General features: G+C 32.7%; 1 protein-coding gene across 1 annotated transcript; it reads right to left on the bottom strand.

Moving 5' to 3' along the window:
* Positions 1-300: 300 nt before the first annotated feature.
* Positions 301-11,618, bottom strand: LOC115423670 (monocyte to macrophage differentiation factor-like). The gene is made up of 7 exons (XM_030140602.1): positions 11,217-11,618; positions 7,148-7,229; positions 5,916-6,076; positions 4,637-4,711; positions 4,452-4,553; positions 3,023-3,092; positions 301-907 (listed from the first exon to the last, which is right to left on the bottom strand). Exons 1-7 carry the CDS (start codon positions 11,240-11,242, stop codon positions 695-697), a joined length of 729 nt encoding a protein of 242 aa, XP_029996462.1. The 5' UTR covers positions 11,243-11,618; the 3' UTR covers positions 301-694.
* Positions 11,619-15,737: the final 4,119 nt, after the last annotated feature.

Here is a 15,737-nt window from a genome sequence, read left to right as displayed (position 1 = left end):
GTGATTAAAGGACCTTCTGTGGGCGGGACACCAGAGGGTTAAACATCCAATCATGTCAATCTGTCCGTTTGTAGCTGATAATAAATACTTTTGGTTCAGATTTGATTCGTGGTTTTCAGAAATGCGGTGTTTTATTCCGGTGCTGCGGTTCCTCCACCCACCAGCAGGAGGCGCCAAATACTTCCCTGACAACTACATCCAGATCCAACCAGAGAAATAAAACACAGTGAACAGACGGAACCTGGATTCAAATAAACACAGGAAAGAACACTGTCAATATTCTGTTTTTTTTTTGGTTTTTTTTTCCACCTGAACTTGACTCGAACCGGGCTAAAAACCGAAAAAGCGCCGGTTTAGCACCTCGATCACTGACTGAAATGTACGAAAACCTCCGTCGCCTGGAATGTGACTTTAGTCGATAGAAAATCCTGGTGTGGAACCCTGGGATCGGCCTTGGATGTGCTGAGGTTAATACGAAAACAGGAAGTCAAAAGTCCCTCGTCGCTCAAGTGGGGTTTTTTTTTGTTTTTTTTTGTTTTTTTGGTTTTGGTATAAAACAGTTGTGAAAATAGCTTTTATTTTACTCTGGGAGACACTGGAAAACGCCGCTCTCCGTCACCGTAGAAAACCGTAAACAATTTGTGGTCACATTTGTGGTAAACGTTGTCGCCGTGGACGCGGCGTGGGCGTCAGGTCATGAGTCGAGGAGGAGGGCGTGGTCGCTGTCGCCACGGTTCCTGTAGAGGTATTTCCAGATGGCGTAGTAGTGCACGGCCGCCGCCAGCGCCACGAACACGTGCCAGATGGCGTGGGCGAACGGGATGATGCCATCGCTCTTGAAGAACACGACGCCGAGGCAGTAGATGAGTCCGCCACAGGCCAGTTCGTGGAGACCCTCGGTGTTCGACTGAGGAGATGGCGAAAAAACAAACAAACAAAAAAATAACATGTCAAAACAGGATCAGGATTTTTGTTTTTGTGTACCTGTAAAAAAATGGAAATTGTGCAACAATTCATTTTCAATTGATTTGTCACATATGATGCTGGGTTTGTTTTGCCCAATTTCTGCAAAACTCCAAATAAAGAAAGGTTAGGAAAAAAAAACAGGATCAGATGGTTTTTTCCAACTTTATTGAAAATATATGTGTGAAATAGTGAAAATGAGTAAAAATATGTTTTTTGTTTCTGTTTTTGGGTTTATGCATTCTTTTTTTCTGTTGTTGTTGGTATTCTTATTGTTACTGTCGTTGTTTTGCATTGTGTGCTTGTTGAATTTTGGTTTTTGTGTTATTGTGTTGAGAGTATGTACATCCTGTTTGTTGAGTGACTTGTGGGAAATTGTAGTGCTTTGTATTTATGTTGTTAATGACCCCAGGGAGAGTAGCTGCTGTGCTGAATAGCAGCTAATGGGGATCAAAACAAACAAACAAACAAACAAACAAATGCGCATACAAAACATCAAGAAATTTTGAACAAACATCAAAATGTTAAAAGGAAAAATCGTCCAAACAAATAAATTAACATAATGCAGAGGCTTACAGACACAAAGAAGACAAATAATAATAATAATAATAACATTATTAATAATAACTTAAAATATAAATACCTAAGAAAAAAAATATATCAGAGAGTAAATTTGGTCAATTTTAATGAATTCTTTATAAATTGTCAGTGTTTGTGCTTTTCTTGTTAAACATAAATTCCAGTGATTTCATATATTTTTCAAATTAAATCATTCAGACTTTAAAATTTGGGCGTGTTTTGGCATAATTACTTTTGTGTGTGTGAAATTTTCAAAATAAAATGATCAATTTAACAATAAATTCAAAATTACATGTCATGTTCAAAATATGCAAGTACATTTTCAGATGTTATCGCTGTATTTTCATTACAATTAGATATAAGATAGTTTTCAGTTTTATACCAGAGGTCAGAAGAATGCATGCAATGAAAGAATTAAGTGTACAGTAGATTCAGAATAAGAATTAGAAAAGTCAGAACAGGATCAGAACCGGTCCCATCGCTCCCCTGAACACACGGTGTCCACACGGTGTCTTTTACAGTATGACCACCAGGGGGCAGCGACAGACAGAAAAACACCTGAAACAACTGGTTCCAGGCACAACAAACCCTGTCCCTCACATGTACTGTCGCTTATTTCAGCATCAATCCACTCTTTCATCCATATTCAATATTTGTTAGATATAAAAATTATATATGTGGTAAGTTTGAAGTAAATTAAAACAAAATGGATGTTTTTATAGACATTTGGAATTTCGCCCATTATAAGTAAATGGGAAAAAAAAAAGATTTAATAATGTAACAAAAGCTTCAAAAACAAGCTATCGCTTAGATATTTAGCAGAGTGATGTCTAAAATTAATCTCTATATGTCAGCAACGTTATAAGTAAATTGAGTAAAAATTGACGTTTTTATAGCGATTTGAAATTTCACCCATTGTAAGTAAATGAAAAAAAAATAAAATAAAAAAGATTTTAAAAAATTCATAAAAAATGTGAACTTTGACCTACTTTTCCCAAAATGTAATCACATCTATTTTGGGTCACTGGCAATCTATAAACCCAATTAGGTATGAATTCAACCAATAGTTTTTCTGCTAAAGTGGAAACAAACAAACAAACAAAAAACAATAGCCCTTGCCTCCCCTTTAGGGGGCGGGGTAATTATCAATATTTAGACTGAAAATGTTCAAACAATTTTAGTTCAATTTAATGTGAAGTGGAACAGAGCCGGTAAAATAATGACAGAAAAACAGAAATTATGACAAATGCAAACTTTTCCTCTTTGTTTTAGGATAAAAAATAAAAATACATGAAAATATTTACATTTACGAACTATCCTTTAACAAAAAATGTGAATAATCTGAACAAATATAAACAACCTGAAATGTTTTCATATAAATAACTGTAATTGGACCAATATTCAGTCTGTTACTAAATGTCTAATAATGTGTCTAATAAAACATTAATGAAGCAGCTGAAGAAGTAAATGAAAACGTTACCATTGAAGTGACAACGGACGCAGGAAAGAAACCCATGGTTAAATAAAAGGCCAGCTCCACCAGTTTATACCTGAAAACACCGACAAACAGAAAAACCAGTTCAAGTTGATTCAACTACAGTCAAACCTTCACATGGTTCCAGTATCAGAGTCGGTTTTATTAACGGTAGAAATAATTCAGCACAAAACAACCAAATATTCACAGATTTAAGCCTTTTGACAGATTTTCTGATAATTACATCTGTGGATCAGTTTCTACAGGATGTTTCTTTATTTTTTTTTTTTAAGTTATTCAGAATAATTATTGTTTCATTCTATTAACATGACAAAAAATAGTATGAACTATAACAGAGGATCCTATGGAAGATGATGAGGGCCACTGGGGAAAAAAAAGAAAAATAAGGTCCAATATATGTTTTTATTATTATTTTTATTATCCTGAGAAAAAAGCCAGAATTCTGACTTTTTTTATTATAATAAAATAATTTTAAAAATATATATTGAACCTTATTTTATTTTGTCCCAGTGGCCCTCATCATCTTCCATAGGTCCAAGTTAAAGAATAACTGATAAAACTAACAGTCTGCTCGGACCATTTTAGTGCAATTTCTTCAAAAATAAGTTTTTTTTCCCCTGTGAACTCTTCCTGTGTTTTGTGCTTTTTATTTAGACAGTCAATGTTCATGGTTGTAGACACTGGGTTTATGTTCAGCTAATGAGGGATTTGAATAAAAAAGTCACTTTTTCTTCTTTTTTTTTTCTGTTTCTGATATAATAACCTTTGAATTTATTCTGAGCATTAATGAATATCTACATGATCAGTGAATAGGAAAATACAGGATTTAAACTAAAATACAGAAGATAATATTAGAATAAATAGCAGTAAATCACCCAAGAAAAGTTAATTAAAGAGAAAAACTCACTTCGACATCATTATAAAAACATTTTCATGTCTTTAAGGGTTAAAACACGTGAATATTTCTTCATTCAAGACATTTTAATCCCTAAAAAAGGTGAATTTAAACGACAAACCGTTAATGTTTTCTGGTGTCTTATTAAATACAATTAAACATAATATTTTGACGCATTAATTTATTTGTCAGAATTATTGTCATTTGATCTAAAACAGGATTTAAGGCATTTACACAAACTCTTCTGTATTTTATCAGTTGTTCTTTAACTTGGATCCTCTGTTATAGTTTATTTATTTATTCATTTTATATCATGGTAATAGAATGACACAAAAATGATTCTGAAGAACTAAAAAAAAAGAAACGTTCTGTTGAAATTGATGATATAAACTGTAACAGATGTAATAATCAGTGAATCAACAAAGAAAAATGAGCATAAATGCTGAGTATTTTTTATTTATTCATCAGTAAATGATGCCTATCTGTAGAAACGTGGACTGTCGTGTGAAATAAACTGACTTTTCGTGGTAGTTGAAGACGTAGATGGTCCCTGCAGCCGCCATCAACCACACAAACCAGCGCATGTGAGCAGCTAAAGGGCCCAGTTCACGGAGGTTCAACCTGAAGCACAACAACAACGACACACTGTTAGGGTTTACATCCACAGTAAACACCCAAAAGACCGAGCGTGTCAGTAAACCCACCACGGAGTGTAGGAGGCAGCGATGAAGAAGTAGATGACCACCCTGTCACACATGTGGAAACAATGTTCAACAGCCCTGGAACAACAAACACAATTTAACCCTTAGATGCACAAGTGGGTCCAAACGAATGTGAGAAAGAAAAAAAAAAGGACTAAACTGAACAAAATAAGAATCAAAATGAACAAAAATGAACATAAGTGACAAAAAAAATGAACAAAACAGACCAAAACAAAAATCAAAATAAACAAAAATGAATATAAGAAACAAAAAAATGGACTAAACTTAACAAAATAAGCATAAAAATTAACAAAAATGAATAAGGAAACAAAAAAAAACATGGACTAAACTAAACAAAATAAGCATCAAAATTAACAAAAATGCTCAACACAAGCATCAAAACTCAACTGAAAACACAGTCAAAATGACCCGGTCAGGTGGTTTTATTGTAATATCTTAAAGTTGTTATAATTTCATATTCCAGGTATTCCACAAAAAACATGTTAATGATATTGTGTTATTTAAATGTTTAATTTACCTTTTATAGATTTGATGTTATTGTTGTAATTGTAGTTTTTTTTTATTCCTACCCCTTAAACTTCCATATTTTAGTCAAAATGACCCACATTCATTTACAACAGAATTACATGTGAACCTTTAATTCATTTACAGTAAAACCAAAGGACTCACTCAGTACATGGATGTGGACATTATATAATATATATACTATGCTTTTCAAAATTTAAAAAAAAAAAAAAAAAAAATTAAAATTGTTAAAAATGTTAAATAAATATTTCAAACATGAAACCATTCTTTTTTGGACCAAAATATAATGAAAATGATTATTTTTATCATGACAAAAGTGCAATTAAAAACACACTGATTTGAACGCGGGTCATTTTGACCCATTTATGTTAAAGTGGAGGGTTTTAACTCGTCTTTAATTTAACTCAGTTCATTCGTGAATTATGGGCAATAAGTTCATGCAATAATCCTCTGTTCTTGCAGCAACATAATATTTATTCAAACATAAATGCATTACTTTTATATATTAGACTATACTTTTATATAGACTTGATCATAGTTATACATAATGATAATATTGTGTCTATTCATGTTTATGTCTATTTTTAGTCTACTTTTAGTTCTATTCTTAATTTAATTTTTTTTATTCATATTGTTGTACTGACTGGAGTAGCACTACTAATACTGTACACACAATGACAATAAAGGCTGTTCTATTCTATTCTATTCTATTCTATTCTGTTCTCTTCCTCCTCACCTCATGTGGCTCTTCTTCCAGGTGATGATGTGGAAAACGGTGGATACGAGGAACAGAGCACACAGTCCGATGCCGTAGACCCAGGCGGTGATGGTCTCCCAGCGGTTATCGGACAGACGGTGAAGCAGCGCCATCCCCACGAAGGCCGGCGCGATAAGGAACTGAAGACGAATGCAGGCGTTAGTACAGGTCAGAGTCACCGAGATCTGTCAATGTTAGCTACATTATATGGACAAAAGTATGTGGACACGTTGAAGTCAAGGGTTTCTTTTCTAACAGGGGTCTGGGATACAAAAAAAAAAAAAAAAAAAAAAAAAAATCAATAAAATGAACAGAATGAGCAACAAAATTTATAAAAAATGAACTACACAGGCATCAAAATGAACAAAAATAAGCATCAAAATGAACAAAAATAAGCATCAAAATGAACAAAAATAAGCATCAAAATGAACAAAATAAGCAACAAAATGAACATACGATACAAAAAAATGGACAAAACTGAAGAAAATACGCATCAAAATGGACAAAAATGAATTGAAGAAACAAAAAAATGGACAAAATTGAATGAAATAAGCATCAAAATGAACAAAAATCCACAACACATGGATAAAAAAATGAACAAAAATACTAAAAATTGAATTTAACAAGCAAAAAAAATGGACCAAACTGAATATAAGCATCAAAATGAACAAAAATGAATATTAAAAACAAAACAATTTACAAAATTGAACAAAACAAACATTAAAATGTACAAAAATGAGTATAAGTAACAAAAAAATGGACAAAACTGAACAAAATAAACATCAAAATGAACGAAAATACTCCACACATGCATAAAAAAATGAACAAAAATGAGCATAAACAAAAAATTTAACAAAACAAGCATCAAAATGGACAAAAATGCGCAAGGCAAGGATAAAAATGTACAAAAATAAATAGAAAAAACAAAAAAAAATTATAAAATTGCACAAAAATGAACGTATAAACAAAAAATGGACAGAATTGAACAAAATACACATCATAAATGAACATAAACAAACAATGGAGAAAACAAGCATCAAAATTAACAAAAATGTGCAACACAAGGATAAACAAAATTAACAAAAATGCTAACAAAAAAGAATATTAAAAAATTGACAAAATTGAACAAAATCTGCATCAGAATGACCAAAAAGGCTCACCACTATGATAAAAAAAATGACTGAAAAAAGGAAGGGGGTGTGGTCACTCACAGCGTGGGTGTAGCAGTTGGCGGCGTGTTCGTAGCATGTGGGCTGGTAGCGGCAGTTAGCAGAGGCTCGTCTGTTCATGAACCTACGACACAAACATAAACATAAACCTGAGTCAACAACGCTGACCTTCCACCTGCACTTAAACACACTCCAACACTTACATGTTGATTTAAGATTAAAACACGCAGCGATACCACGGAGATCGCAGACGTTATCATGTGTAAATGAGTTCGTAGTTTATACATCAGACAAGGAGCTGATTAGAAAAACTGAAAACAATTAAAACAATTATTAATTTATTACCACATATGATGATATATCAGCTGGAAAAATGTACTGTTATATTTTTTAATACGTCTAATTTCAAGGTGTATTTTCTCAGTTTTTTACTAACTTTATCTGATGTGTTATTAATTATTAATGTTTGTATGAACACACTCGTCTGTATTTAGATATTTTAAAGGTATATCTTTTAAAAATCGCATGTTTTTAACCTTGTTTTACTTTTAAGGGCGAAAATTTCACATCTGTCCAGTTACTGCAGATGAAAAATAGTCATTACTCAAACTGGTGCATTTACAGCAATGTCCCTGTTAAATAAGCCAACTGTGATATGACATTTTCAGATCGTTACACCTCTACAGTGAAATAACAGAAAACAATGACATTTAACCGATTTTACTGTATAAAACAATAAATAAATCCATTAAAACCCAGAGTTTCAGAGCCGATGCTTCCTCTAAAACCTGGAAAACCGTTTTAATTCGGAGTCGGAGCCTGTTATCGTATCACATCCTGACATGAATCTGCCATCAGACTTCCAACCCACGTCACAGATCCACATTTGAGCGTCTGAACCTGCTGTAACCCGAGTGGACGTGCAGATGATCACATATGGACGTTTGCCCGTAAACGCCGGCCAACCGCCTTGTAACCAGCGTCATAAACCTCCATCTGATGTCATCCACGTACAAGGACACAGAGCTTCGGTATCAGCATCGCATCTTTATCAGCACAAATCCACAGGTATCGGGTCACCGAGTCCTGCTCTTTCACCTCTTGACGTTACTATGGCGCTGCATACATTACACACTTTTGGTGTTTAGAAGGACTCTGTGTGTGTGATACCACAGGTTAAATACATGATCCAATCACAGTTTATTCTTATTAAATGTGGACAAGTTACGACCAAATAAAAAATTTAGTTTTCTCTGATTTCTACGAGTTGTAGACGTGTTTTCTTGTCATATCTGACTAAAAACTCCGGATTTTTTCCTCTTTTTAATTTTTTTTTTTTTTTTTAAATAAACATGAACATTTTTACCCATTTCTTCCTCTGTATTTGAATCACCCAGAGTTTTACACTAAATCCTAAAGTTTTCTTTCTAAATCACCTTCAGGTCAGAGCTCAGATGGATTTATTCTGATTCTATTTCTTCATCAGCAGCAAAAAAAACATGTTACGTAAACTCTGCAGATAAATATGGACTTTATGATCAGTTACAACCATTAAGTTGTAAATATATCACTGACACTACAGTGACCTTAATGTTTATCGTGAAATACTGGCATCATTTCTTCTGTATTTATCTGAACAAACATCCAATAATTACAACATATTTTGACCCAAATACGACAGATTACGTAGGATAACACAACACATTAACTTTAATTCTCCGTATAAAACTAGAAATGACTAGTTTCTGTTATTCGTGATGATTTGACTGCTCTGCTTGTGTATTTCTCTGCATATAAAAACAATGTTCTATCATACGTTTACACGACTGGACATTAATGAACAATAACTTTAATTAGCTGTAATTATTATCCAGCTAAAACTATCAGTGACAGAAACTCGTGCCACATTTATTACATAACTCTCTGCACAAACAATGAATATTTGACATTTTACATGACACTTGTACTCATGATCCCCTTAAATTACACGACTTCAACTGCCATTTTGTCTAAAACTTAAAATGAATTTGATGTGACAAATGTTTGTTATCTATTATGGTTTGTATTTCTTGTATAAACAACTCATATGATCATTTAATAACTACTAAATGTCATGAATATTAATAATTTACTAACTCTATCTACTGTAATTATCCAGTTAAAACCTTAAGTGACATTAATGACTGAATTTTTGTTGTTTTTACAACATTTCTCTGCATAAACAAACCACAATTACAACATATTTTGATTCTTACACAACATTATTGACGTCCATTAGGTATGATTTAGTTCAGTCAATTTGGGGTACTTTTATTACTTAAACTAGGTTAAATTCAATTTAATAATCCTTAAATGTCCCAAATATTGATATTCTATTAAGCCTGTCAGCTGTAGTTATCCAGTTAAAACTAAATATGAATGGATTTTTGTTGCTTTGACAACATTTCTGATGTATTTCTCTTTATAAACAACCTATAATTACAACAGATTTGGACATAATCGAACACAAACCCACTAAGATCATTAGTAAACAACATTAATTCTGATAGTTTTTGACATAATTTAACTGTAATTATGTCTCTGAAAGAATAACTGAATTGTAAATGACAGTTAACATGACTGCAGTTTTGTTGTTTTGACATTTCTAAATAACTAACGTCACCATTTAATAATCAATATATAACACAGACATTGATCATTTACCAAACCTATCAGCTGTGATTATATAACCATTTAAAACTATACATGACAGACGTGTTATTCATGAAAGTTTGACGACATTTCTTATACATTTCTTTGCATAAACAATCCATAATCACAGTGTATTTTCATAATTTAACACACATGTCAATATGGTTATTGATCCTCAAATAAGATCCATATTAATCGATTAATACAAGCAATTATTGATAAAAACAATTCAACTATTGTTCCTGGTTTGACAACACTTCTTGTGCATCTCTGTGTATAAACAACCCATTATTCCAACACATTTAATCACAACCCCACTCAAATCCACTGAAATCATTAAATAACATTAATTCTGATGGTCGTCTACATAATTTATCTGGAATTATATCTCTAAAGGTATAACTGATTTGAATATGACTGTTAACATAGCTGAAGTTTTGTTTTGACATTTCTTATCCTTTTCTCTGAAAAAATAACCATCACCAGTTAATAATCAATATATAACATAGGTATTGATCATTTACAAAAAACCAGTTAAAACTATACATGACAGACTTGTTATTCATGAAGGTTTGACTACATTTCTTATACATTTCTTTCCAAAAACACCCCATATTCAGTGTATTTTGTCATAATTTAACACACACGTCAATAGAGTTATTGATCCTCAAATAAGATCCATATTAATCAATTAATACAATCAATAATTGATAAAACAACCACAATTCAACTAGTCTTTCCGGTTTGACAACACTTCTTGTGCATTTCTGTGTATAAACAACCCATTATTCCAACACATTTAATCCCAGTCCCACTCAAATCCACTGAAATCATTAAATAACATTAATTCTGATGCTTTTCTACATAATTTATCTGTAATTATATCTCTAAAGGTATAACTGAATTGAATATGACAATTAACATGACTGAAGTTTTGTTGTTTTGACATTTCTTATCTTTTTCTCTGAAAAAATAACCACCACCAGTTAATAATCAAATTATAACATAGGTATTGATCATTTACAAAAAACCTATCAGCTGTGATTATATAACCAGTTAAAACTATACATGACAGATTGGTTATTCATGAAGGTTTGACTACATTTATTTCCAAAAACACCCCATACTCAGTGTATTTTCATAATTTAACACACTAGCCAATAAGGTTATTGATTCTCAAATAACATCCATACTAATCGATTAATGCCATCAATTATTGACAAATCAACCACAATTCAACTAGTGTTCCTGGTTTGACAACACTTATTGTGCATCTGTGAATAAACAACCCGCTATTCCAACACATTTAGTCACAATCCCACTCAAATCCACTGAAATTGTTAAATAACATTAATTCTGATTTTTTTTTTTTTTTTAAAGCTGTAATTAATTAATGAGACAAAACCTTGTTGCTACCCACCTCTGGAAGCTGTTCACTCTCTTCATTTCACTGACTTATTCACCACAGACAGCAGAATGTAAAGAAAAGCCAGCAAATAAAAGAAGCAGCAGAACAAAAGAGGAATAAAACAATAAAGTGTCCTGACAAACCCAAGCTAACGGAAGGCCTAGCATTAGCCTCTTGATGCTAACTTTCACTACGGCTACAAGGCACCGGCAGCACTCAGTCTCCCGCTAAAAAGGCACCGTTTTTAGTCTTTTTCTTAATACCATTATGCGGCAAATACTGCTCACTCCCCCGCCTTTCACATACAGATATCCATAAGCACCGGCGGCAGTCAGGACAAACCGAAAAAAAACCCTTTAAAAAAAGCAAGCAGCTCCCGAGGATAGCCGCTGCCGCCGCCGCCCGCTGCGCCGCCGCAACGCAAAATATGATTTCAGATTGAGCTCCAACGACCAAACGGGTAGGAAGAGGCGGAGTGACGGCGGGTTTAGCCAATCAGAGGTGAGAAAACCGGCAAAGTGTCCAATCAGAAGTTAAGAAGGCGGGATTTTCTAAAGGAGCGTGACAATGACAACATGAACAAAATGACAGTAATTTACATTAAAAAAAAAAAAAAAAACAGCGGATTTTCAAAATAAATTATTACGTCATATTAGATTTACCAAACAGATCTACTGATATGACTTAAAACACTGTTAATCAGTTCAAAATAACGGTTAATTCAGTTTAGACTAGATAAGATTGTATTAGATTAGATAGAAGTGTGTGTTTAAGTGTAAGTTATGTAACTTATCACATTAGACTTTGTTCAGTTTCTTCTTCTTTCATCTGTTTGTTTATATTCTGCTACATTCCATGATGTTATATGATTACAGAATGCAGGAAAATGTAATTAAATATTTAACAGTCAAAGAAAACTTGCTTTTGAACTCAATCTAATAAATAAATGAGGAATCATGAAATATGAAGACAATAAAATGAGATTGGAGTCAAACATGTATAATTTTCTATAATTTCCCTTAACAGAGTGTTTCGTTTTGTTTTGTTTTTCATGGAAATTATATGGCTTTTCTGCTTAAATGTCAACATTTCTCTTTAATTTATTCTATTTTTAGAAGTGTTATTGTTCAAAATTTATCAGAAAACAGAGCTTAGAGCTGAAACATAAATGAAAAAAAATGAAAAAAATGAAAAGGATTTTTCTGACAAACTGCATTGGCCAGTTTTGTAAATCAAAGAATTTCTAACATCAGCAGCGAGAAAACTGGAAGTCTGACCAGTCAAGAGTCAGGGAGGTATTACAATAATATAAACAATATAATGATAATTGAAATAAGTTTACATTAATAAATGGCAGTTTTAAGAAGTTATAATCAGATCTATTCATATGACTTCAAACACTGTTAAACATCACAAAAAACTATTAATTCAGTCCCTTGTTTCCTGTGACTAACAGATTTTGCTCAATTTCTGCCTCCCTTTAAATCATATAATCACAAAATGTATGATAATTCAATTAAATATTTAATACTAATAAACTCATAAACCATTTTCAAAAATAAGGAATCATGAAAATAAGACAAGATTAGACTCAAATGTGTATTATTTTTATATCATTTCCTATACGGAAGTGGAAAATTGTGTTACTTTTGTGTTTAATTTCAACATTTCAGCTCATTTTACCCTATTTTCAACTGGTATTTTAGGAAATTTGACTGAAAAAAAAAATTGACGGATGATCCACTTTTGATTTGCTAAGAAGTCTGACTTTTGCTCCTTCTGTGGATGTTTCTGAGTGACTCCATTACAACTTAAAGGACTTATAACGTCTCATAACTGGGGAAAACTCTTTATGTTTGGACTTTTTCCACTGTGCGTTAATGTGTTCTCTGGTCTCACATCAGACCCGTTGCATTATTGAACGTCTGTTGTTGAAAACTACCCGGCAGTGGCGCTAAAACTATCTGTTTGTACACGTCGTCCTGGATAAAACCAGAGCAACGGCTGTGAAAGACAATAGTGGGAGTGTGAACCTGCAGACAAAGGCAGAACATGACGGCACACACTCACACTGTTACATAAGTCTGCTGTAACTCGACCAGCGTCTGTTTCAGATACATTAGTGTTTACGTAAGAGCAAATCTACAGGTTTGACTATAGGGTGAGGAAGCGGTCCAAATATTTGCATGCTTAAGACAGATATATGTGCATATTAGTCTATAGTTGTGTAAAAAATAAATATAGCTGTGCAAAAATAAATATGTGTAAACTTTTGATTATCTTTATTTGCACATAAAAAAGATTGGGTGTATTTAATCAGAATAAGAATGAATAAGTTTTGAAAACGAGAATTACCAAACGAATTTTCTCCATCATGGAAAGGAATTCACCAACGTGACTCTACTGTCGAACATCCGTCCCCACTTCACAGACATTATTTCTGAAGGAGAGGATCCATGGATTCACAAACTGACCATGAGTTCAGGTTCCAGGTAAGTATAGATCGGGAAGGATTGGACATGATTTCAAATATGTCTAAATTGTGATTTAAGATGTTCCTACGATAATAATAAACACTTCCTGAAGTATTTCAACCTGATTAAAAAAAATTATCAGGACGTGACTAATATCGTCCAAGAATGAATTTTTTGTAAAACTATGGTTTGGCTTCTGAAAATGACCTTTTCGGACATGATTTCAAAGATGTCTAAATCATGATTTAGGATGTTCCTGAGATCATAAAAGACACTCCATGAAGTATTTCAGGCCGATTAAAAAAAATTTAAGGGGGTGACTAATGTTGTCCAAAAATCAATTTTTCGTAAGACTATAGTATGACTTCCGAAAATGACCTTTTTGGACATGATTTCAAAGATGTCTAAATTGTGATTTAAGATGTTCCTACGATAATAATAAATACTTCCTGAAGGGTTTCAGGCTGATTAAAAAAAATTTCAGGGGGTGACTAACGTCCAAAAAAAAAATTTTTCATGAGACGTATGACTTCCAAAAATGACCTTTTCAGACATGATTTCAAAGATGTCTGAATTTAACTCAGGATGTTCCTGATATTGTAACAAACACTTCCTGAAGTGTTTCTGGTTGATTTAAAACTATTTTCAAAGCAGGACTCACATCGTCCAAAAATGATTTTTTCGTAAGACTATAGTATGACTTCCGAAAATGACCTTTTTGGACATTATTTCAAACATGTCTAAATTGTGATTTAACAAGTTCCTACGATAATAATAAACACTTCCTGAAGGGTTTTAGGCTGATTAAAAAAAATTTCAGGTGGTGACTAATATCGTCCAAAAATCAATTTTTTCTTAAGACTATAGTATGACTTCTGAAAATGACCTTTTCGGACATGATTTCAAATATGTCTAAATTGTGATTTAGGATGTTCCTACGATAATAATAAACACTTCCTGAAGGGTTTCAGGTTGATTTAAAACTATATTCAAAGAGTGACTAACATTGTCCAAAAATGAATTTTTTTCGTGAGACTATACTATGACTTCCGAAAATGATCTTTTTGGACATGATTTCAAACATGTCTAAGTCGTGATTTAGGATATTCCTGAGATCATAAAAGACACTCCCTGAAGTGTTTCAGGTTGATTAAAAAAAATTTAGAGGGATGACTAATATCGTCCAAAAAGGAATTTTTCGTAAGATTATAGTATGACTTCCGAAAATGACCTTTTCGGACATGATTTCAAAGATGTCTCAATTTAACTCAGGATGTTCCTGAGATCGTAACAAACACTTCCTGAAGTGTTTCTGGTTGATTTAAAACTATTTTCAAGGCGGGACTCACATCGTCCAAAAATGATTTTTTCGTAAGACTATAGTATGACTTCCGAAAATGACCTTTTCGGACATGATTTAAAAAATGTCTAAATTGTGATTTAACATGTTCCTACGATAATAATAAACACTTCCTGAAGGGTTTTAGGCTGATTAAAAAAAATTTCAGGGGTTGACTAATATCTTCCAAAAATCAATTTTTTCGTAAGACTATATAGTATGACTTCTGAAAATGACCTTTTCGGACATGATTTCAAAGATGTCTAAACTGTGACTTAGTATATCCTTGAGATCATAAAAGACAATCCCTGAAGTGTTTCAGGTTGATTAAAAAAAATTTCAAGGGGTGACTAATATTGTCCAAAAATGAATTTTTTCGTAAGACTATAGTATGACTTCCGAAAATGACCTTTTCGGACATGATTTCAAAGATGTCTGAATTTAACTCAGGATGTTCCTGATATCGTAACAAACACTTCCTGAAGTGTTTCTGGTTGATTTAAAACTATTTTCAAGGTGTGACTCACATCGTCCAAAAATGATTTTTTCGTAAGACTATAGTATGACTTCCGAAAATGACGTTTTCGGACATGATTTGAAAGATGTCTAAATTGTGATTTAACATGTTCCTACGATAATAATAAACACTTCCTGAATGGTTTCAGGCTGATTAAAAAAAATTTCAGTGAGTGACTAACATCGTCCAAAAATGAATTTTTC

Source organism: Sphaeramia orbicularis, chromosome 8 (assembly GCF_902148855.1).
Source record: "Sphaeramia orbicularis chromosome 8, fSphaOr1.1, whole genome shotgun sequence".
NCBI lineage: Eukaryota > Metazoa > Chordata > Actinopteri > Kurtiformes > Apogonidae > Sphaeramia > Sphaeramia orbicularis.
Note: the sequence above shows the minus strand (reverse complement) of the source record. Positions and strands in the feature narration are given on the sequence as shown.

What these genes read in the sequence shown, in the direction of transcription:
- LOC115423670 (XM_030140602.1), bottom strand. Translation starts at nt 11,242, where the DNA reads ATGAAGAGAGTGAACAGCTTCCAGAG. An exon ending in CCAACTGCTACACCCACGCT is followed by an intron (nt 6,077 to 7,147) that starts GTGAGTGACCAC and finishes ATTCGTCTTCAG; the next exon opens with TTCCTTATCGCGCCGGCCTT. An exon ending in GTCTTCAACTACCACGAAAA is followed by an intron (nt 3,093 to 4,451) that starts GTCAGTTTATTT and finishes CGGTGTTTTCAG; the next exon opens with GTATAAACTGGTGGAGCTGG.